This window comes from Gobius niger, assembly GCF_951799975.1.
Source record: "Gobius niger genome assembly, chromosome: 1".
Taxonomy (NCBI): domain Eukaryota; kingdom Metazoa; phylum Chordata; class Actinopteri; order Gobiiformes; family Gobiidae; genus Gobius; species Gobius niger.
The window spans coordinates 36,808,355-36,832,430 of record NC_136852.1 but is presented as its reverse complement, the minus strand read 5'-3'; the positions used below and the strand labels follow the sequence as shown (position 1 = coordinate 36,832,430).

The following is a 24,076-nucleotide window of genomic DNA, read 5'->3' as shown; positions in this document are numbered from 1 at the left end:
CTGCAGACTGTAACAACTTTTTGCCTCGATCTGGAGGATATCCCGGAGGTACTCCAAAAAAGGTCACCGACACTCATGGCAATCTGTGGCGCTGATCGTGTTTCACCATTTGGTTTCACCACTTGTTTGTCACCTTTGAGCACTGCTGAAGTGTGTACAAAGAAACAGAGTAGGGTGGGCTATACTTCAAGGGGAATTGTTTACCATTTGCTCATTATGTGTTCGAAATCCGTGCAGTAATCGTCACTTTACTGCGCAGTAATCTTCACATTACTGTGCAGATGCCAAATTGCTCCTGGTATTATTACGCCTTACAATATAGTTCCCCCTTTTATCGGCTTAGAAAGTCCACATTGTTTAATTTTGTGTAATTATACTTTGTAGTGGAACACTTCACGTAACCATATTTAAATAGGGAAAACGTGGAAGAGCTTGGTAGCTTCTATCTTGACCTGTTTTGGAGCTATAGAGGAGAGGGGGAGAGGCTAAATGCTAACGCCGTCTGCGCTGTGTTTACGTGACTGAAGGCACGGGGGAAGATCAGACAGGTCCTAAAGAACACGTCAAAGCTCAGGTAAGAACATATCTCAGTATGTAAAAACGGTGGCCTGTTCCTTTAAGAATGACTTGTAATGATGTACAGTATATGACTCACCTGGAGGGGGCAAAGGTGGTAGGGCTGGGACTCTATCTGTAGAGAGGTCAATATATTGTCATATCAGGAGTCTAGAGGTGCACCAATCTGATACTGGTATCAGATATCGGAGCCAATAGTGGAAAAATACAATATCAGGTATCAGCTACAAATTTCTAATGCTGAACCAACGCCTGTTTTGGCTGTCACCACCTTGAAAATATACAACTTTCACCTACTAAACCTCAGTCAATATGGGCATGCTGTATCCTCTACAAATGCGTAAAATGCTGTGGCTAACACCAGTAGCCTATGTTAATGCTAGCTACAACTAATCAAAGCTGGGGAAAGAACGTATGATTGGATCACATAGTAAAATAAAATAGCCAGTGCTGGAGCAGCCAGGTGTTTGTATTTTAGTTCATGAAATGCTGTTTAAGAATGACTTGTAATGATGTACAGTATATGACTCACCTGGAGGGGGCAAAGGTGGCGGGGCTGGGACTCTATCTGTAGAGAGATCAATACATTGTCATATCCGGAGTCCAACCCTCAACCTCCCACTGAGCGACAGGAGACAGGATAACCACTCTACCACAGACATGCTAACCTAGGAAATCAGGGGGGGGGAAAACACATATGACGAAAGAGTCTAATGGATGTTTTTGACTCACCCCTCGTAACCCTTTGACCCATAATGCAGGAGCTGGTTATTGGCTCTGAACCAGGTCAACTGCAAAAAAAATAAAATAAATGTGCATAAGAGTTTTATGTTTTTGTAATGATTCCTTACCATGACGGGTAAAGACTGTGGTTAGGGTTAGGGTTAAAGATCAAAAGCAATAGAACAAACTGTGATGCGTTCAATGCCCTAGGACGAATTCGTTAACATGCGAGGGCATGAAATGATCTTATCTTTACTTGTCTTTTTTATGCAGCAAAAGCAACAAATCTATACATTTATCATTTCTAAATATTTGGAAATGGAATAAAATTTGCATTTTTGACAAATTGGACAAAATAAATGTGAAAATAAATACTGAAAATGTAATCAAAACATGCAGACGAATGGCAGATACTGGCCAGATACTGACACTGGCAGATAACAGGTCATTCTCTGTAAATCTAACTTGATTGAAAAAGTGGGGCTTTACCTAAATAGGTGGGACGGGGTCAAAGGTCTGTACACAGAGAAACCAAAAGAGGGACAGGTGGTCACGCTGGTGTATTCCGCTCCACTTCACAGAACTGAAGCTGCTTCTGTGAAATCACATGACGTCTCTCCCTCCCTCTCTCCCCCCCCTTCCCTCTCTCTCTTTCCCTCTCCCTCTCTCTCTCCCCTCCCTCTCTCTCTTTCCCTCTCCGTCTCTCTCTCTCTCTCCCCCTCTCTCTCTCTCCCCTCTCCCTCTGTCTCTCTCTGGGGCAGAGTCAGGTCAGTGCAGAGGTGCTGTTTGTAAAGATGGTGCAGGCTCGGCTCCTGCTGGAGTTTGGGGTCGCCCAAATGTCCATGAGGCTGGAGGAGTTCGGGGACAGTTGGGGGCTGGGGGGGGTTCTAGCCTCAGTCAGGGCAGGACAGCTTTGTTTTGGACCTTTTTTTTTAAATAACTTTGTGTGCACTCTGTATTTGTTGTAAATTTTTGTAATTAGCACGAGGTGGGAATGTGAACATGGAAGCTGTTAATAAAGGTTTGGTTAAAAAAAAAAAAAAATCCCTCCCTCTTTCCCTAACCCTCTCTCTCTTTCCCTCTCTCTCTCTCCCTCTCTCTCTTTCCCTCTCTCTCTTTCCCTCTCCCTCTCTCTCTTTCCCTCTCTCACTCTTTCCCTCTCTCTCTTTCCCTCTCCCTCTCTCTCTTTCCCTCTCCCTCTCTCTCTCCCTCTCTCTCTCTGTCGGTCCATGCAGATGCTTGCTACATTTCCGTCTCAGTGTCTTAGCTGTATTCTCTCAGGTGCTGCAGACTCAAACTCAAAGTCAAGCCTTTCACTGAAAACATCATTAAACTTACATTTGTTTTGAAAGAAATATATACATTCAGTTATGCTCAGTACTCAGTTTCATTTTCTCTTTCCAGCTCCCCACACCCCTGGTTGGGAAACACTGCTCTAAAGTCATGTTCCTTTAGCTGCAGACACAAACGGCTCATAACAGAAAGAACAGTTGTGCTTAAAAGTTTACATACCCTGGCAGAATTATGAAAGATTCCACAAAAACTTTTTTTTTCACTCATAGTTAATGGTTCATTTTTTTTAAATGTATTTCATTCATTTAAACAAATGCGAAAACAACATTTAGCATGAATGAAAAGGAGCAGAAAGAAGTAAAAACGTATAATGTCTGCCCCTTGTGTGAAGCCATTTGTGTCACGTTTTTTGTTGTCAACAAGGCCTATGGTGAAAAGGTCCCCATACCTACTGTGAAATATGGAGGTGTTTCGCTGATGCCAGTGGCTCCAGCAGAATAAAGTGAAGGTCCCGTTAGTTCCATCTCAGTCTCCTGACCTCAGTATCTTTGAACCACTGTGGGGAGAGCTCAAACCTGCAGTTCATGCAAAACAGCCCAGGAATTTACAGGAGCTGAAGGCTTTTAGACAAGAAGAACGGGCTGCTTTATCATCAGAACAAATAAAGAACCTCATCCACAACCACCATGAAAGACTCCGAGCTGTCACTGATGTTAACAATAATGTTTAGCTGCAGACCCGGAGCCAAGACAGATCTACCATGAAAAGAGAATCCATCGTGATAGTGCGCCCTCTGCTGGTAAAGACGGATATACGACGGTATTTATTTCAAGTTTTACAGTTGTATTGTTGGGATTATTTTGTGTAATTTAGAATGTGCTGACATGTAGGCTAACTTAGTTTGCATTTACTATTATTTGGGTTATTTTATCAAATTAAAACTGTATGTTTTACTTCTTTCATTGTATTTTGTATAACAGTGCCTTCATTTGTTCAACAAGGGACAGAGACAATATTTTGGAACAAAATCACTTTTTTTTTTTGTGGTAGCAGGCCATTGCTGTAATCAGTAAAGAAAAGGAGAGAAATCATAGGGTTAATAATGTTAACTTGCAGATGCAACAACAAAGTAAAAAATAACATTTATACCATCAGGGTCTTCCCTGTTTCCTAAATTCAGCATCTTTCTGTCAACTTTACTAAAACAAAAGATCAACACTGATGTCAATAATGTGTAAAAATCAAATGTTGTAATTCTGGGCTAATAATGATAATAATAATAATAATACGGTCAAAACTAGTCTGGAATGATATACATGCAACAATGTGCCATTAATAATGATGCCATAACTTTTTAAACATTTTATTTGTCCTTTATATATCCAGGATAAAACTCGTTGAGATTAAAAATCTCACGAGTGTCCAGGCCAAGATTCTTTAAAATTAAAATATGCAATAATTTGCCACAGACAGTAAAAAGTACCCTTAATACATCATTATGAATAAATTATATATTTACTTTACAGTCTGCAATTGCATTTTTGAGTAGCATGTAATTGGGATTTTGTATTGTTTTTACTCATTTACAACTAGCATAAACGCTATCTTAAGCAGAAAATGAATGTGTCATCTTATCTTTATCAAACAACATTGATGTGTCATGTTAGCTTTATCAAACAACAGAAGTATCTACGATTTCAAAATTGGTTCATAAGAAATAAAAAAATGAAATAACTTGGTTAAATTCTCACGTTCGTTGAGTTGATCAAATCAATCTTCCCAAGACCTAACACCGTCGTATATCCGTCTTTACCAGGAGAGGGCGCACTATCACGGTGGATTCGCTTCACCGTATTTCTGTCTCGGCTCCGGGTCTGCAGCTTTCCCCTACTCGATGTTAAAGGTGGCAGTATACAGTATTCCGTTTTACCGCTCTGAAAAGAAATGGAGCTGTTTCTGTGAAATCATGTGACCCGCTGCTCCTCCTCCTCCTCTGTATAAAGGTCCCCAAGAGTCCACAGTCTCACAGGCTGATAGACCACACGTAACAAACTTCATTTACTATGTTTAGTTTGGATTTTCTATCTATAACATTATCTACCCTTCTGTCTCACCTGTTTATTTTTCTATATGTTTATATGATTGTATTTTTACACAGATGTGACAGTAATGTGGTGAATGTGTCTCTTCACAGGACAAACAGCGTCTCCTGACACAAACTGCAGCCGCTGAAGTACGAGTCGACTGAAGACTTACTGAAGTACAAAGTAACGGTGAGTCGGAGAAAATGTTTCACTGTAGTTTCATTAAACCTGCCAATGTAAAAATCTAGATAAAAATGGTAAATGTGTGTGTGTGTGTGCGTGTGTGTGTATAGAGAGAGTACCCACCATGAGGTGCAGGTCCTCTCTCGTGCGTGTGTGTGCGCGTGTGTGTGTGCGTGCGAGCGTGTGTGTGTGTGTGCGCGTGTGTGTGTGTATAGAGAGAGTACCCACCATGAGGTGCAGGTCCTCTCTCGTGCGTGTGTGTGCGTGTGTGTGCGTGCGCGTGCGAGCGTGTGTGTGTGTGCGTGCGAGCGTGTGTGTGTGTGCGTGCCAGTGCGTGCGCGTGTGTGTGTGCGTGCGAGCGTGTGTGTGTGTCTCCTCCTCAGTCTGACTCTGCTCCTGTTTCTGAAGCGTCTCGCCGTTGTCCTAGCTTTAACATCTCACATCCTCTCCTCCCTTTGCCTGGCTCTGTCATAAGTTACTATGGTAACGGAGCAATTGGAGCAGTATGAATGGGCGGGCCTAATGCGCACAGATTGTCAGTGAAATAAACCAATCAGCAATTAGCGCATGTGACGACCTCTGTAGGCAAAATCCTCGACTCCTTCATCCATGATTAGTTTTTGCTAATAACTTCTGCACATGTCACTGTTGATTCAACTACAACATAGGGACACAGACCTACCTACCTACACTAGTCAATTCTCTGTGACGGCTGTGATTGGTTCAGCTTCAGCCAATCAGTCACATGTTTACCGTGTATGCCCAAACCATGGATCTATTATAAACTGGATAAGGCATGTTGTCCCAGCTCCTATCTCTTTACATAGGGGTGCTCAGTGGCGCATGAAACCAGTTTCGTCCGCCATTGCGGCCCAAAGTACCCGTATGACGCGTCACCTGTATCTATGCTCCCTACGGCCCAAGTGGGTGAAAGCAGCGTGAGCGCGCACGGCTGCCGACGAAGCTTCAGAGCGGAGCGGACGCCATTACGCTGTAGTCAAATCTCTTAATATCATCGTTCTTTAAACACAAAATGTTTTTTAAGGCCATTTCAGGCGAATAAGCTGCTATGCTACGATGACTTTGGGGGTTAGTTTGTCAGTGCGGGGCTTAAAAAGCTAGTTTAGCCCGCTCTTGGAACAACCGGGCGCTTAGCGGCCCTTCGGACGTACGTAGCCGCGCTCATGAACTTCCGCTCGGTCACTTTTCTGGGAAGTTTCGTAAGTGCTGGAAGTCTTGATATTGTGATAGAATTGATAAAAATCGAGTTGTTACTTCATTGTATTTGCTAGTATAACATCACAACTAGAATTGTTTGGCTGAAATACAAAGAATGAGCACTGCAAAAGTGTTTTATATTACATTTTCATTGGTAAAATGTGATAAATTGTTTTTTACATAGCATTTATCTGTACTGTACTGTACTGTACTGTACTGTACTGTACTGTACTGGATCCAGGACAGATGCAGAAATCATGCATTTTTTTGTGTTTCATTCTACTTACACAAATAATGGTGTAAGTACATAAGTACATTAAATGCTGCTAGTATTTTTTTAATTAATAAAACAGTTACAGGTTATTAGTGCCATTATTTAATTTTCAGAAATGAGTTTAATAACATGTAGACTAGTTGTTTCTTATTAACCATAATCCAATGCTATAAACACATGCTATATTCATCATACATTTCGTATTTAGTTTTTGGCTAAACTTACTTGAGATGTTCGTTATTTCGCGTTTATCCTTGTTTTTAGTCCAGTCCGTTCATTTGTTTTGCTCAGACTTCAGCCGCTAAATCACACGAGGGTGAACTCTGCTCGTTCATGAGTCATCACGCACACGCACACGCACACGCACACGCTCGCGCACGTCTGCGGCCCTAGTGACGTCACGTCATTAGAACACTTTTAAAAATGTATTTTTGATGCTTTACAATTTTTTTACGAAGAAAAAAAGTCCATGTCCTAAAAATAGTAATTTTAAAGAAATATATTTGCCTCAGTCTGAAACTCCAGATGCCCTGTGGACCATTTTACAGGCTGCTCCTTTTACATGAGTGTCTATGACAAAAAGGGTTTTTGGGCTGCTGGCTGCAATATCACGGCCTGCCACTAGCATATACTCATTTCAGAGTGAAGGGGGCGGACCCCCCCACTGGCCCAAACCCAACTTCTATCATGGAGAAGTGGGTGTGGTTTACAAGGCTACTCCTCCCTCTGTTCAAGGATACAGCCAATCTTTTAGGATATTTGCTACTGTGCTCTGCAGATGACACTTTTGAAAGTAAAGTTGAGTGAATTTGATTAACAGTAAACAGCTTTATATTTTCATGGCACGGAAACAGACCTGGTAATGAAAAACACTGCTATGCAAAGAGACATTTGCAAGATTACGTGTTGTATTTTTCGTTTTTTTTATTTGTCTTCGCAAATTAACTCTTCATGTGTGTGTGTGCGTGTGCTCGTGTGTGTTTGTGTGTGTGCTCTTGTGCGTGTGTGTGTGTGTGCGTGTGAGTATGATGTGATATGATAATTATAATTATGGCCACCTAGCATATGAGTAAAGGCATTTTAGACCTACAAAAACCACAACTGCAGCACAGTGGAGGCGTCACAAGAGGAAGGGAAAAAGGAGAAGAAGATGGTGAAGAACTGTTGTGGAGTGGAGGGAGCTGCGCAGGAGGAAGAAGAAGGAGGAGGTGGAGCTGACCAGTGCAGGACAGGGACAAACCCAGGAGGGGCTTCACCGTTTCAGAGGATCAGAGGAGACCAATAGCGGCTCAGGACTATCACCTGAACACAATATCGTTGTACACTTGTACAATGACAAATAAAGCATTTACCTAAATGATCATTCCTACCTCTGAACAGTAATTCTCTGCAGGTCGTTGTGACTGTGCTTTGATTAAAACAGCCTCAGCTGCACAGTAATGTTTGCTTGGGTCATCAGCCGTAAAGCTCCTGCTTCAAACCATCGCACTCTATGACAGGGGAAGCATTCTGTTTTATGTCCATTGGATGTGTATATTTGTGTATTCGACCCACAAAAATCAGAAACTCGACCTTGATTTAACATTTTGCTCAGAGGACACTTTTAGACGCTAATTTGTATCTAAAGTAAAATCTACATAGGTCTGTACATTTATCAATGATTTTTAACTTGGCATATACCCTCCCCTAAATGTGGTCGATGAACAGCTGAAAACATCTGTATGGATCATAATGCTTGGTGGCTGATGCTAACGGCTATAGGAAAAACACTTAGAGCAGGCTAACGGACTCTGGGCCAGATCTTGTGGCGGCGCACGGGGCGCATACGCTTCTCCCTTTTATTTCTACGGTTGGCCACGCCCACTGGAGCTCCATGGAACAGAACCACATTAGTCACAATAACATAATGTCATGGTTCAAACAGGATGAAGCAGCCCTGAAGCTCCGAATCGTTATGAAACTTTATTCCAGGAAAGCCTTGAAGCATCACAGGGCCATTTATTTATTTATTAAATGTATTTATTTATAAATAGGCTTATCACAACTCCCTTAATAATGCTAACGCGGCTAGTGCTAACGTCCACAGCAGATAATAAACTGAGGACGGTCTACGCTGCTAAAAGAAAGCCTTGCCGTTGCAGTGCTTCTGTGTCACAAAGCAGAGCAGAGTTAGAGTAGTTAGAGCAGAGTTATCTCTATGAGAATCAGTCCAACAGCTGTAATCGGGAGCGTTGAAGTACGTCCTCTTGTTTTATGCATATTATGTGAGCTCCGGGTGTGTCTCAGCCTTTCAAAGTAATATCTGTTAAACATTGTGTCGTCACAATCGAGGACTGAAGGCTGCCGAGCCGTGGGAACATATTCTGCTTACGGGGTGCTGAGGGACAAGATTGCCTAGAAAAACGCCTTTTTAGGGCTCATTTCCTATTTATTAATATTGCTTGCAATGTGCAAAGCATCCACTCGGGGGTGCTGCATGTTAGGATCTGGTTCTTTTGTATCACGCGAGAACAGTTATTTGGATATAGCCAAAGCATACACTGGAGATAGAAGTCGTCTCAAAGAAAAGGCTTTTATTGCCATTGTTCCTAGTTACAAAGCAGTATAACCAGCTGGTGACTTCAGAGAAAGAGAAGAAGTGAAGTCCAGACCAGGGTTGCCAGGCATGGGCAGACAAACCCACCCAAAAATATCTGAAAACCGCGGAAAACCCGCGGACATACGGCGCGGCTAGAATTTTCAATATTGTTTACTAGTTAACAGAGCCCATGTGCTCCTACGATGATGAGAAACCGCCCCTACTCCCCTCCCTTATTGAAAAAGCAGCTTACAGAGCCTTGGATTTGCCTTCAAAATAGTGATTTTGATCAATTCAACATTGATTACAGCAAGGCAAAAAATCGCAGACAGTTATTTTCACCCGCGGAATGGCTTTAAAAACTGCCCAATTCCGCGGTTTAACTGCGGACCTGGCAACCCTGGTCCAGACCTCCATTGACAGTCCCCTTTTATCCTAGTCTTGCATTTCTCTGCGTAGAGAGGGTGACTGCCTATCTGTGAGTCTGTTGTTTGTGTCTATGTGTTTGTATATTATCTGTACTTTGCGTTATGTTCAGAATGATTATGGTGTGGACCATTGTCTATCAGCTCATCTCACTGACATGGTCTTCTTGTTCTGTAGCGTGTGAGCAAAGCATGAGTCAGAGGCCTGTTCAGATTTCGTTATAATCCTTACAATCCCCGTGTCACTTACTCCCTAAGAGTAAGTATAATATTAAGTTCTAAAACTTAACAGTCTAAATTAGCCTTTAATTAATTCTAAACTAACTAAATTTCCGCTTGTGTGTGATCCTATGTATAGTGACATTCCACCTTCACCTCCATAGCTCGGCATGGCTTCAACGTGATGCTGACCACCTCCGAATCAGCTCTGCCACCCCTTCAGTTCCAGTCAATGCCAGGATGTAGCGTGTTTCTTTTTTTTTTTTTGCAAAGCACATAGTGTATTATTTGTATTACTAAACATCGTGTACCTCCCAATAATCTAATTAAGCAACCCTACAACTATTTCTAGCAAAGCACAGCGTTATCATGTGTGATTAACTTTAGCAACATTGTGTATCAGTAATGTAGACCCTAGACTATCACGTCCAAGGTTTCCAGCCTCATGATCTCCATCTCACCAATATCTGTAACATAATGACGGGGGAAATGGGGAAGTTACCCTACTCTCCCTCACCCCCATGTCTAACTGTTATTTTCCAATTGTCTTACCTGGTAAATTTGGGGTTTTTCTGCTATACTTTTATAAATGACTGTGTCTATGGCCTTTTTTTAATTCAATTCAATTCAAAACATGTATTGTCAATTATTATCACAATCAAAAAATGTATGTCTTATGGTCAATCCCCTTAACAGAAATACGAGACAATTACTATTATTTGTTATTTTAACTGAATTAATACCCAATATAGTTCCCTTTCTTCCAAAGTTATTGAAAAATCCAAATGTTATTGAAAATGTTATTGTTATTGAAAACTGCTAAGCAAGAAACCACCACCAAGGCCAAACCACACTCAAACCCCTATACGAGGCCCAACAGTCCCATGAACAGAGCCCCAAACATTCCCCTATAACCCAAACAAATCTGCAATGAGCAACACACACAAGGCTAAACTGAAACAACCTCCCCACAAGAAAACCAAGTATAAAATAAGCACTAAATATTAAAATATTAAAATACAAAATCATAAATGAAGAGGCTCTTACCACCTCCGGCTTGTCATCTTGTTATCTCCCGGTCTCCTTCCTGTATTTATTCCAGGACCACGTCCATGGGTTCCCCGACAAATGTTTCCTGTACACCTTGAGATAAGAACTTCACAGCAGAGTTTAGTATTCTCATATATTCAATTATTTACTAATGTTGCTCTTTCAACAATATTGTTTTGTCACTTGGCCCTGCAGTCAGAGTACATGGCCTTTTTGACCTGTGAGAACCTCATGGGCCTTAAATCCATAGGCCTCCACAGGGTGAGATCTCATTCCAAATAGCACTATAGTGCAGTTAGCCATTTAAGTTTTAGTTTGTGCATATACCCCCTGTTGATTTAGACTGTCCCCCTGTTCACATTTAAAGTAAGCAATTGTATGTAAAAAAAATAACATTTTGTAGTTTACCTAGTTTTCTCGACGTGTTTGCGTACGGAACTTAGTTTTCTCGACGTGTTTGCGCACGGAACTTAGTTTTCTCTACATGTTTGCGCACGGAACAAACATTTTTTATTTAGAATTTTGTATTTATTTATATAGATAGATATGTTCTTACCTGAGCTTAGACGAGTTCATTTGTACCTGTCAGGTCTTCACGCGTGCCCTCAGTCACATAAACACAGTACTGTAAAGTGAAGATATTACTGCGCGGATGTCGAACTACTCCTGGTATTATTACGCCTTGCAATATAGTTCCCCTCTTTATCCGTATGGATTAATTAATCTTGTTTCAATTTATAAAACGTTTCTAGGGGTCATTTAAATGCTCTGTCATGGTTATATAAGCTGTTTTTGTAGAGCAGCCTTCGACGTCTGCTAAAGGTCTGATGAACTGGGCTAACTGTGCTAGCACCAGGTTCATCAGACTTTAAGGTTAATGAATAGTGACTAAACAAACTTGTTGTGGTCATGGAACCGCACGTACTGTCTGGGTGAAAAGTCAAATCTAATGTTGGGTTTAGGAGGCGAGGCATCTGGGGTATAAAGTAGAATGTTTGGTTGTGATAGATAGACTTCCGTGTTGCGTCCGTAGAAGCATGTTGAGCTTTAACATGTATTCTGTGACATCTGATTGAATAAATGACCTCAAGAAGGAAACCTTTCTCCTGAGAGTGATTTCGATGTGGACCGGAGCAGATGGCGAACTTAGTTACGCGCCTTTTTAATCTTTACAATTTGGTGACCCCGACGTGATATTTTTGTAACAAATCGTCCATAGACTTTTTATAACACGAGTCCGACAGAGCAGCCCTCCATCTCCGCTGCTCACACGAAGGTACAAAGGTCCAACAGCGCAGCCCATCCCATCCCCGCGGCTCTCACGAGAAAGTTCCAGAGGTTACCGGAGTCTCCGTAAAGATCCCATCCCACACGACAGGCCGGCAAAAGGAGAAGGTGACGCAGAAACCTATTTGTAAAAAATTCTGTCAATTGGTTTAAAAACAAATTTTGTTGTTGTGGGTTAAAGAGGGGCTTTACGTATACATTTGCGTAATTAATTAATAGAATAAACTAGTTGTACCTTTTTTAAGAAAAATAAGAAAACACTTGAATACCGTGCTGATTTTTTTACAGTAGCTACAAGAAAAGAAAGAAACAAAGGCTTTTTGGGGCACGAGAGAAAATAAACAGGAGAAAAGCAAAGTACCGTGCTGTTTTTTAAATGCATTTTTTGGGCACGTATGAAAGGAAAGAACGAGAAAATAGTATACAGCTGTATAATTATAACAGACTGTAGGTTTTTTAAGAAAAATAAATAAAAACAATATAAAAATAACTGAACGTTCATTTTTTAAAGAGTATAAGTAAATAAACAGTACAGGGAAAGTGTAGGGACAGATGATAGTAGGCTATAGGCGTTTATTGCACACAAAAAAAACTACTTTAAAAAATACCATATGTTTTGTAATAAAAAGTGTAAGTAAATAGATAATAAAATGGTGTAAAGATAAATTAGTAATAATAATACAAACGTAAAAATAGCATAAAATTAGTAATCAAAATGACCAACAATTAGTCTAAAAATAGTAATAGATTTATTAGAAAAATGTGTACATGCTGTTTGTTGCTGTGATTGTGGCTTTGTATGTGTGTATTGGGTTATAGTACGTAAAGCATGTTCAAAGAGGTGTGACAAGAGCCTTGTTATTGAACGCGCCGACCTTTGAGCGTCTGCCTGATAAGAAGGCAAGAGAAAAAACCTAGACGATAGATTTGATCTACATGTCCAATCTGGATATACATGGTTTGAATAATCCAAATAACAAGATATACTGTATAAGCGTGGTTGTGTGGAGGAGAACAGTATTGGGCGAGTGCTTGGAGTTTTGACGATGCATTTCGGTACTGGTGGTTATGGCTCTGAAGCGCGAGGTCTGTGTCGCATGCAGCTGTTCCGGAGGCGTGGCTTGGTTTGCGCTGCTTGGGTTGTCATAGGCTGCGTTTGGCAAAAGGTAAACACATTTGAGTTGCCTTTGGCAGAATGTAGGCTGTGACTCCTGGTGTGGCGTGACGTGGCTGTGTTTTTGGGGCACTGGTGTGCGATGCTTGCTCGTTGCGTGTTTGGGGCTGTGATAGCTGGTGTGGAAATGTATTGCAATGTTTTTGGATGGCTTGCCCATTGTTGTTCTGACCTACACAATTGCATAAACTAAAAATATTAAAATAGAAAATAAATTAAAGAGTAGCCTCCCCCATTCTCTTGTATTTTGTAAAAACATATTAAAACACCGGTGTGCAGTGCATAGACTGTAGCCTATAAGATAAGAAAATCCTTTATTGATTATGTTAGATAGTTTCCCCTCCCCCGTCTCCCACAGTGACCATGCTGTGGGGAAATCATGGCTCCTCCCCAGCTCTGACGAAGCATGTTCCTATAAAGGTCATATGGGCGGGATCTGCAGTGTAGACTCGGCCCTTGTGTGACGTGTACAATGATGACAGTCCGACTTTCAGTAAATGATTGAGACTGGAGGCGATATGGAGTTACTACAACAGTGGCAACCTCTAGTGTTGTGAAAGAAAAAGAAAACAGAGCAGTCAGCGTCAAGTGGTGCAGTGTGTGTTTGATTCAGATTGAGTGCATATAGTTTGAGAATAGCTTGACAATCTTGTCTTTCCTCATTTGCACATAAGGATGTTTTTGTGGCTTGAGTTGCTTGCTTGTGGTGACTGATGTATTTCCCTATTTAATCTTAATAATATGTATATGCTTTGGATACTAGAATAATCAAACTTATTACTTTTATACTTAGATTATAAGTAAAATAAGATAAATTATGGTAAAACATATAAACAAAAAACATTATTTTGTTTAATAATAATAATAATAATAATAACAATAACGATAATAATAGTAATGATAAAATTAATATTAATAATTATTAATAAAATAATAACAATGGTTTCAAATTTTATGATCATAAATGTTTTATAATAACGATAAGCAAAACTGACCAGTGCAATTTTCTGTTTCTTTTAGATAAAACGTAGGAGACAAGATAGGGCGAGACTAAAGGACAGGCCATCCATGAATATTCAAACATTCCTGAGGTAAAAATTAGCAATAACAAAACAAAATAAGAGATCCAAAATAATTAGCAATCCATTTTTAGCAATCCATTTAATAATTAAAATTGATTAGTTAAGCTAATTGATTGTTCGGTTGTTCAATTGATTGAATTATTGATTGATTGATTGATTGATTAATCGATTGACTGACTAATTAATATAAAATAAAAACAAACAACAAATTTAAATAAATAAAATAAAATAAAACAAAATACATAGATAAATAAATAAATAAAATAAAATAAAGTAAAATAAAATAAAAAACTTAACTTGATTAAGGCTTACGTATGTAGTAAAAGATAAAAACATTAGTATAAAGGATGTCTCAAATTACCACACAAAGCCAATTGATATTATTTTGGAACAATAAGATTCTGCAAAATGAACCCGATCCTAAAAAGGCCAAATTCAATCTCTCTATTATACAAGATCTACTGAAAAAATACGCCCAAAAAGGCTTGATCCACAGAGGAAAGAATGCGATTGCACCAACAGAAGACCAATGGAGAAGTATCATGCAATACCACAAAGGAAAAGTCCTTCACTACAAGACCCATTCCATCCGTACCTTCCGGGGAAGAAAACTGAATGAACTAAAACTCAAAGACCATCAGAAGAAACAAGCCCAAGCTCGGAGGATGCAAAAATGGGCGAAGGAAATGCTGGAAAGTCAACAATTAAGAGACTTGTCATCAATCCTTGTAATGAAACCGACGGATGAAGATAAAAAAGTGACATTTAAAACAAAGCCTCTTCCGAAGAAGATTTTGAAGACACCCTCAGCAACCGTTTACACAGTGGAAGGAGACAAAAGACACGGATACAACACACGCTCACAACAGCCTTCAACACGGCCAACCTCTCCAATAAGATATGAACATGATGATTATGCATCCGGGGAAGATGAGAAAGGTGAAGTGGAAACTGAAAGAAAACGCCGTGGATTAACCCCACGACAAGAAGATGCAAAAGCAGAACCACGATCAACATACTCTGCTACAGTCTATCCATTAAGAACAACGGACAATCAACAAGTGATGTATCAACCATTTACGCTTAAAGATTGGAGCGCCTTAATGCTGGTGTTGCCAAAACTAACAAAGGGCGGAGTCCCCTGGATGAGAGCACTTCTTAAACATACGGCAGGAGACAGATTATGTTGGGGAGACGTGCACGCGGCCTTGACAAAAGCTGCAGATGAAACAGTCGCACATAACGTCAAACGTGCAGTGGAAATTAAAGTGCGCATGAACTTGCAAAAAACTGTTTCCATGCACATGTTTCGAAACGCACTCGAAGAAGAATTGAGAACAAGATTCCCGTGCATCATGACTGATGAACTTATGTCACTGCAGATGAAGGATGATGAAGACTACTACAGCTACAAACAACGTGCTAAAGCCCTGTATCATGATGCAACAGGAGAGCCAATCCAACCAGGCACTGGCATAACAATCATGTTCTATTCCACCTTGGTCAAGGGAATGCCAAAATCAGTGCAGAATGCATTGAGTGATGTGATTGGCTTGTATACTAAATCTGAAGAAGAATTTGATGCACATTGCAACCACAACGTCACCAAGTGGTTGAACAACAACAAAGAAACTGACTCTAAGAAGAAAGAACTTGAGTTAGCGGCAATAAAGCTACAATTGCAAAAATTGCAAGCACAGTCTGAAGACATGAAGAAAGAAAAGACGTCTAATGTAATGACAGTCAAACAAGATCTCACTGAAGGAGATGTGCCAATAACAACTGAGCAATTGGCAACTGCCATCAAGATGGTGATGCAAGCACAAGGGACACTGTACAACACTGTACAACAAAACCAGCCTATCTATTACACCGCCCCATTTGTTAACACTCTAGAAGAAGAAGAACAGGAACAGGAAGAGGGCGAAGCAGCTTTGGAAGAGGACAATATCCATTGCTGGTTGGATGAGAAATGGTTGCAAAATGACAACTGGTCTTACCATCAAACATGAGCCACTGAAAACAGTGAGGTTGGCTGTGTAACGCTTGACAAATGCTGATAAGAATCACCATTCAAGAAGTTCTACCCCTGGGGTTCCAGGGGAAGAAGAGAGGGAAGAAGAGAGGAAAATACAGAGAAGAGAGGGGAAATAGAAACAAGAAAAGATATATAAAAACTAATTCTGAAAATTTTGATTTTTAACTTTTTGCCTTATCTATCTTTATATTTCTGACATTTTTTAAATACATTCATTAGGATCACAATTCAAAACCATATATATACAGAAGTTTGAATCATTATAGTATTCACTATAATTTTGCAGTACGTTAAATTAATATTTTTTGGATGTAAAACAAAGCATATTTGAATAATACTCTTGAAAAATAAAATGGGGTGCAAAAGAAGATCTTACATACTTAAGGCTGAGCTAAAAGACATTGTTGCATATAATTAAATATCAGATGAACTGCCGGATGAATCTCTTCCATTACAGGACAAGGACGCACCTGTAATTGGAGAGGCTGGAACTCAGTAAGGACTGTTGAAAAGAGACTGGTCATTACCTAAGAGAGAGATCTATGACTGTATCTCTCCCACAAGCTGAACCAAAGGTACTGTAATTCACAAAAACACCATCCAAGTACAGGAAAAGACACTTTTAGAACCAAGTAAAAGAGCATGTGCTAGTAACCTCTGCTCTAGGGAACACAGAAGACCGAATCTACGTCAGATTAAGGAGTAAGTGCTTGTAACCTCTACTCCAGGTACACAGATGATCGTGGTCACATCTTACATCTTACACGTGACCAGAAGAAGCTGTTTCCATCATGAACATTATAAAAGTAAATCCGCTTAAGATGAGTCGCTCTCAATGTATGGTGATATGTCTTAATGATATCAAATGTGTTTGTGTTTAGTCTATTGGTGTTGTTTAGAGAACGATTGGAAATGAGTCCTGAAAATTTTACCAAAAGTTTATTTGTCTTATAGCTTTATCCATCCATCTTGGCATCAGCAAAAACATTAACTGAAGGCGACATGTCGATTCCATTTGAGACACCAGAAGCCCTTCTAAAAAACGTAGAATGCAATGCCCAATTAGATCTATTAACATGGCCATAACGAAAATGATGATGACTCAAATTGAATTTCAAAATTGATAAATGCTTTGGTTTTAATCCAATTATTTGAACATCACTACTGAAGATGGGTGTATAATTCTATAATTTTAAGAGAGAGATAGCAATTTGCGTCTCAATGTCAAGTGCATCAAGATATTATGAATGTTTTATTGATTACCTGTATTCAGGTAATCAAGAGAGGAAATTATGGATTAATTAATCTTGTTTCAATTTATAAAACGTTTCTAGGGGTCATTTAAATGCTCTGTCATGGTTATATAAGCTGTTTTTGTAGAGCAGCCTTCGACGTCTGCTAAAGGTCTGATGAACTGGGCTAACTGTGCTAGCACCAGGTTCATCAGACTTTAAGGTTAATGAATAGTGACTAAACAAACTTGTTGTGGTCAGGGAACCGCACGTACTGTCTGGGTGAAAAGTCAAATCTAATGTTGGGTTTAGGAGGCGAGGCATCTGGGGTATAAAGTAGAATGTTTGGTTGTGATAGATAGACTTCCGTGTTGCGTCCGTAGAAGCATGTTGAGCTTTAACATGTATTCTGTGACATCTGATTGAATAAATGACCTCAAGAAGGAAACCTTTCTCCTGAGAGTGATTTCGATGTGGACCGGAGCAGATGGCGAACTTAGTTACGCGCCTTTTTAATCTTTACATCCGCTTAGAATATCCACATGTTTAATTTTGTGTGATTATACTTGTATCGTGTGACACTTCACATAACCATATTTAAATTGGGAAAATGTGGAAGAGCTTGATAGCTTCTATCTTCACCTCGTTTGGACCTCTAGAGGAGAGCCTATATGCTGGACTGCTGTGTTCAGAGACCCCATTTACAACAACAAAAATAAAAAAGCTCCAAAAAATATATTGAAAATGAGATGAGATGATGGAGTGAAGTTCAGCCTGGCTGCCATTGTGGACTCCCATATATGTGTACAGTTACAGACAAAGACAACACACACAGGCTTATTTATGTCATATGTTCATAATATTGGTGTTTTCTGAATTTTATTTTTCCTCTGCTCTTTCTCGCAGGTGCATCATCCACATCTCACGTGTCCTGCAGTATGGCCTCAAGACAAGGTGAGTGAAATGGTCTCAACTTATTCAGCGCTTTCCCACCGACACTGAAGGACACAACGACAGTGGGCACGTGCAGAAGGTGGGATTTGAACCCCCAACCTTCCGATTACGAGATGACCTGCTTTATCAATCGCCCCACTGTTGAAATGCAATTCAAATCTTAACTGTTTCTTATCCTTGTTTATTCCTGACGGGAGTTCTCTAAATGTGTCATCTAAATAACGATCGCGCATGCATAGAGAGAGAGAGAGAGAGAGAGAGAGAGAGCCGACGCAGTTGCTGGACTGAGGGAGTTCGGACGGGTTGGCGTGTCAGTGCAGATAAAGTCTATATCACAAGGAGCCTTGTGCCTATTTTTCTGCTGTGTGCAGATGTTAAAGTCATCAACTGACACTCCAGAAATGGTCATATCCAGGGATGCTGAAACGGCTTTTTGGTAGGGTGGAGTGGCCCTATTTATTGTATACCCTAAAGCAGGGGTCCTCAAACTTTTTTCTCTGGGGGCCACATTATCGTTCCTGACAGTGATGGGGGGCCGGGCCGGGTCGACTATAACATAGAATTGTATGACCCAAACCAAAAGGCCTCACTGTGAAGTAGAGATTACTCGCCTGGGACAATCATCACTACTACTATATCCACAAGATCAACACTTGATTCCAGGCACATATTTGTTTAGCTGTAGTGGTTTGCAAAAATAGTATTCAAGTCTTCACACTTTGTTTTAAGTTGAAATACCACAGGTATTCCATTTATTTTTATTTTTAAATAAAACATCATTGCATAATGTGACCAGAGTTCCCTTTGGTGCACCCCCTAGCCTGGCCCGTTTCTGTTGGCAGCTACAATACCTCACTATCATGTCACAAAAACTACAATCAAACATATCCTGAAGTAACTCTTTTGAATCAATGTTGTGTGTACATGGATGATCTGTAGTGTCCCGAATTGCAACAAAAATGGAACAACAGTATTATTTCTTTCTTTCATCTTTACTAATAAAGCGCTTTTCATACAAAGTGCAGCAATGTGCGTTGGATCAGGACCGAGAAGGCAGAGAGGAAGAGCGGTGGGAATCAACGCGTCAGCTGTTCAGAGCGGCGTGAGCGCGGTGTGCGGAGGGAAAACGCACATCCCGAAAAATGTATTGATCATCTGAATTTGGACCAACATAACAACCCCTAGGCTAGTACATCAAAGAGAGACAAGTGAAACGGAAAGATAAAATCGTTATGTCAAGCAGCCTATGGTTTGAAATGCCTTCCCGAGCCCAGGCATTCGGATCAGAGGAATTATTATGCTTCAATAAACTTATGAAAACACGGTGCGGGCAAAATAAAGGACCCACTGGACAACAAATGTTTTAAGGGGAATTTATCATGACATGATCGCTGGACAGACAGGTACTACACTCAAACCCACACGTAGGCTATTGAAATAAAATCCGGGAGAGGGAGAGAGGAAAGAGGTGAGACTTGCCTCAAGTGTCAGAGAAATGTAGGCAAACTATTCCACTGTCAAGCACAAACAGAATCAGGAAACTATTTTCATTCATATCTTAATCTGCTGAGCAGCAACAGTGCAGAGGTTTTTATTTCCCGACAGAATCGCGCAGCAGTGGCTCCGCCTGAAGTGAACACATGCGCGCGTCTGATTACAAGCCCAGCAACAGCGCAGTGTGGTTAGGTGTGTAGTTGGAGGCTAGCCTTTTGTGACTTTTGTTAGTTTTTTCGTTCATACGCTTGTTCTGGTGTATTATTTGTTCATTTTCCGGTTAAATTTCGTTCACTTAGCGTTGCTAGTTTGTGTTGTGTTTAGTTGGAGTTAGTTGTTCTGCGTTTATTTCTGGTTAATATTCGTTTCTTCGTTTGGGCTGACTTTGCTCCACAGAATAAACATAAAAACACTACACTCACTGTGCACTCGATCTTCTGGGGATCCGTCGTAGAACTTGCTGCTCTTAAACCTCTTTATCCATGATTCTCACTCCTCTGGTCAGTCTCAGCTCCAGCTGGCAAAACTTTATAATCCACAAACACAGGCCTGTCTTCACCTGCCCCGCGCCCATCGCCGCTTGTTTTACATGTTTAAAGTTGTAAATAAGCCTTAACTTATCCATGGTGTAGCTGCTGTAACCACGCGCTGTTGTTTTGGTGCGAGGCAGCGGGCGAGATGCATTCAGGGACCGCGGGAAAGGCGCACTTCTTACTGTCCCTTTTTCCCCACAAACGCGGGGAAAATCGGGACAAATATACAACAGTGGGGTTCTCCAGCGGGGGGGGGGCAACAGGGGTGGCAGGGACTGGCTCCCAAACATCAGGAGGAACGACCGCAGGAGGAGGAAAAGCTGGCGGAAAAATGACGAAAAAATGCCATTCCTAACGCCATTCCTAATGTGTACCCAGCATAACTAATTTTATAACGAAATATATTTTTAATTAAACAACAACAAACAAACAAAAATACAAGCATGTTATTTGCCAAAAGCAATAAAAAAAAAATAAAAAAAATTGACCAATTTTGGGAATGGCCTCATTGGGCCGGTTTACATGGTGGGGGGCAGAGGGGGTGGGGGGCCGGTCAAAGGGACGCCGCGGGCCGTAGTCGGCCCGCGGGCCGTAGTTTGAGGACCCCTGCCCTAAAGCGTTTCGGTTGCACATTTATATCTTTTATATCTATAATGATTACTCTCAATATTTCTCTTTAGGTTGTGGAACCCAGCAAGGCTGCCCTCTTTCCCCCCTTTTGTTTGCAATAGCCATAGAGCCGCTGGCAGCAGCTCTCAGATCTAGCAGCAGGGGTGGTTCAGTCCATAAAGTATCCTTATATGCGGACGAGCTGTTGCTTTTTGTCTCAGATCCAGATAACTCCATGCCTCCAATTCTATCATTGCTGAAGAGCTTTGGGCAGATACAAACTTAATTTTGATAAAAGTGAAATTCTTCCCATCAATCCTGCGGCGGTAGCTTACCCACTGTTTACCTTTTAAAGGTGCTTTACATAGTTTCAAACATCTGGGAATTCATGTAACTAAGGAGTTTTCGAAGCTTTTCAAAATCAACTTCAACACTTTGCTCAAACAACTAGCTCAAGATATAAATCGCTGGTCCTGGTTGCCTCTCTCTTTGGCAGGAACAATTAGATGCATCAACCTCGGACTCGCACAATCCAGCCTTTAGTTTGAAAGAGTGAGACACTCTTTTGTCTTCAACGTGTTGATCTGAACATTTTGTTAAATCATCACTGTTAATGCTGTTGTCTCTGTGATTTCAGGTTCAGCTCCTGAAGCTCTGAGAATCGCACTTGTTGGAAAAACTGGTTGTGGGAAAAGTTCTACTGGGAACACAATCCTGGGCGAAAATAAGTTTGAAGCCAAACCATTTGGAAAATCTGTCACCCAGCGCTGTAGCAAAATCGAATCAGACATTGACGGGCGCCGTGTCGCGGTGGTGGACACTCCTGGTCTGTTTGACACCACAATGTCCAATGAACAAATAATGACCGAAACGTGTAAATGCATCAACCTTTTGTGTCCTGGACCACACGCCTTTCTGCTGCTGCTGAAAATCGGCCGATTCACAGAAGAAGAACAGCGTGCAGTGGAATGTATCAAGGGGACGTTTGGAGAGGATGCTGAGAAGTACATTGTGATCATTTTCACAGGTGGAGATGAGCTGGAGAACCATGAAACTTCTATTGAAGATTACTTACGTAATTCTGAACACTCCTTACAGAAGCTGGTCTCCAACTGTGGAAACAGGTTCCAAGTGTTTAATAACAGGGAGAAAGACCGCGCTCAGGTGAAGGAGCTGCTGTTGAAGATCGACGACATGGTGAGGAAGAACGGAGGAAGCCACTACACCAGTAAGATGTTCCAAGAGGCTGAAGAGGCCATTCAGAGAGAGAAGAGGAGGATTCTGAAGGCCAAACAACAAGAGATTCGGAAAAAGGAGGCGGAGATAAAGAGAAAATATCAACAGGAGATGAAAAAGGTGCTAGAAGAGGCAAAACAAAAACAAGACGAAGAAAATAAAGAAAGAGAGAAAAAATTCACAGAGGAGCTTAAGAAGATAAAAGATGAGCAAGAGCGACGAGAGTGTGAGCAGAGAGAGAGGGAAAGACAGAGAGAAAAAGAGAGAGATATGGAGAGACAGAGGGAGGAACAGCAGAGGGAGATGGAGCGTAAGCGTGCCGAAGACATACAAAGATTAAGTTATGTATATGAACAGAGGGCCCGAAGAGACGCTGAAACAGATAATTCCTTCGAGGACCACCTAGCGAATGGTGTGGGTTCTGTGGTCAGGGGTGTGGGTTCTGTGGTCAGGGGTCTGTTTAGTTTCAAATGAGCCACATAAAGGCATTTCACAGTGATTATCTTTAGGCTAAATTGTTGCTAATGACATTGATTCCATTTTGTTGTTTGATCTTTTACTTTCACATTGTGCAAAAAGTAGATTGAGACTATGCTGATTTGACAATAAAGTGTGTTTTATAATATTTTGTTTGGGTTGTAAAAAATAATATTGCTCTTGATGTTCTTGCTGGAAGCCATTTACAGTCTGTAAAAACCACTGTCCAAAGTACATTTGGGCTGATTCTGAGTGTCTTTTTTTAGAGTGTGCCGGCTTTCATGACTTATTTATAACAATAAAAGGAGTACATATGAAAATACTTGTTATATTTCTTTTCTAGTTCAAGAAGATTTCACCATTCTTTACATCTTGGAGAAATCACTGTAAAGTCTACTTACAAACTACCGATTCACTTAGAGTACATAGGAAAAATAATATTATGCACAGGATAAAACTTATCATAAATTTTATTCAAATGAAGAATGAACAAAGACAGTTACAAAAAAAGATTCTGTGTTAGTCTTCCATTACTAGAGCCATTGCTCCTCGGGAAATATGTCTTGCCACAAGTTCAGCAATGGGGGGTGGTGTGTCTGCTGTGCCAACCAGTCCAAGGCGCTCAGGGTCATCTTCTGAAAGGGTTCTTCTTTGAGGATGGCCTGACCCACTCTCCAATCTTCTCCTACGAATTGCCTTCTGAAGGTCGGGAATGTAGGCATACGTCTTGGCCTCCTTTGTAACATGCACACTCCAGTTTTTCGACTTCTTGTAGTATCGTCTGTAACTATATAACACATAGAATACCACATAGTATTCCCCTCCAAGCAATAAATTAAAAAGTGTATACAGTAAAAGAAATACATAAATTTGTTCTCCTTTTCTGTTGCGCCAAAGTTGTAATCAATTGCAGCAAGGAAAACCCCGGTTCTGTAACACTTTTTACTTATAGGCAAAGCGCTTCCCTGCATACATCAGAATATGGTTCTGAAAATTCCAAATCTGAGGTAGTCCTGTAAAATTTAGATCGAAATGGCATTTACAGTTTCCAAAGCAAAAAAAGGATTATAAAATATGGAAAAATATGGATAAAGTGCATAAACATACTTGAATGTGATGTACTTTTTCACATCTTTCAGCCAACGTTTATTCAAAACAATGGCAGTTAGGGTCTGATGAGCAGCAGAACCTGCAAGCCAAGGAAGTTATGATACAGCTACTGTATATCAGCTGTACTAAATAAAATGTTCTAAATGTGTGAAACAAAATGCTTCATGTTACCTTGCTGTATCCACGGCTTATCTTGACTGCTGTCATCCAATGGCTCATGCTCACAA

At 40.6% G+C, this 24,076-nt stretch overlaps 1 protein-coding gene across 1 annotated transcript; it reads left to right on the top strand.

The window, feature by feature from the left end:
• Window positions 1–4,731: 4,731 nt before the first annotated feature.
• LOC306973704 (GTPase IMAP family member 9-like) lies at window positions 4,732–22,736 on the top strand (the record flags this gene model as incomplete). Its single annotated transcript, XM_079570700.1, has 3 exons — window positions 4,732–4,865; window positions 18,343–18,390; window positions 21,664–22,736. Exons 2-3 carry the CDS (start codon window positions 18,375–18,377, stop codon window positions 22,734–22,736), a joined length of 1,089 nt encoding a protein of 362 aa, XP_079426826.1. The 5' UTR covers window positions 4,732–4,865; window positions 18,343–18,374.
• Window positions 22,737–24,076: the final 1,340 nt, after the last annotated feature.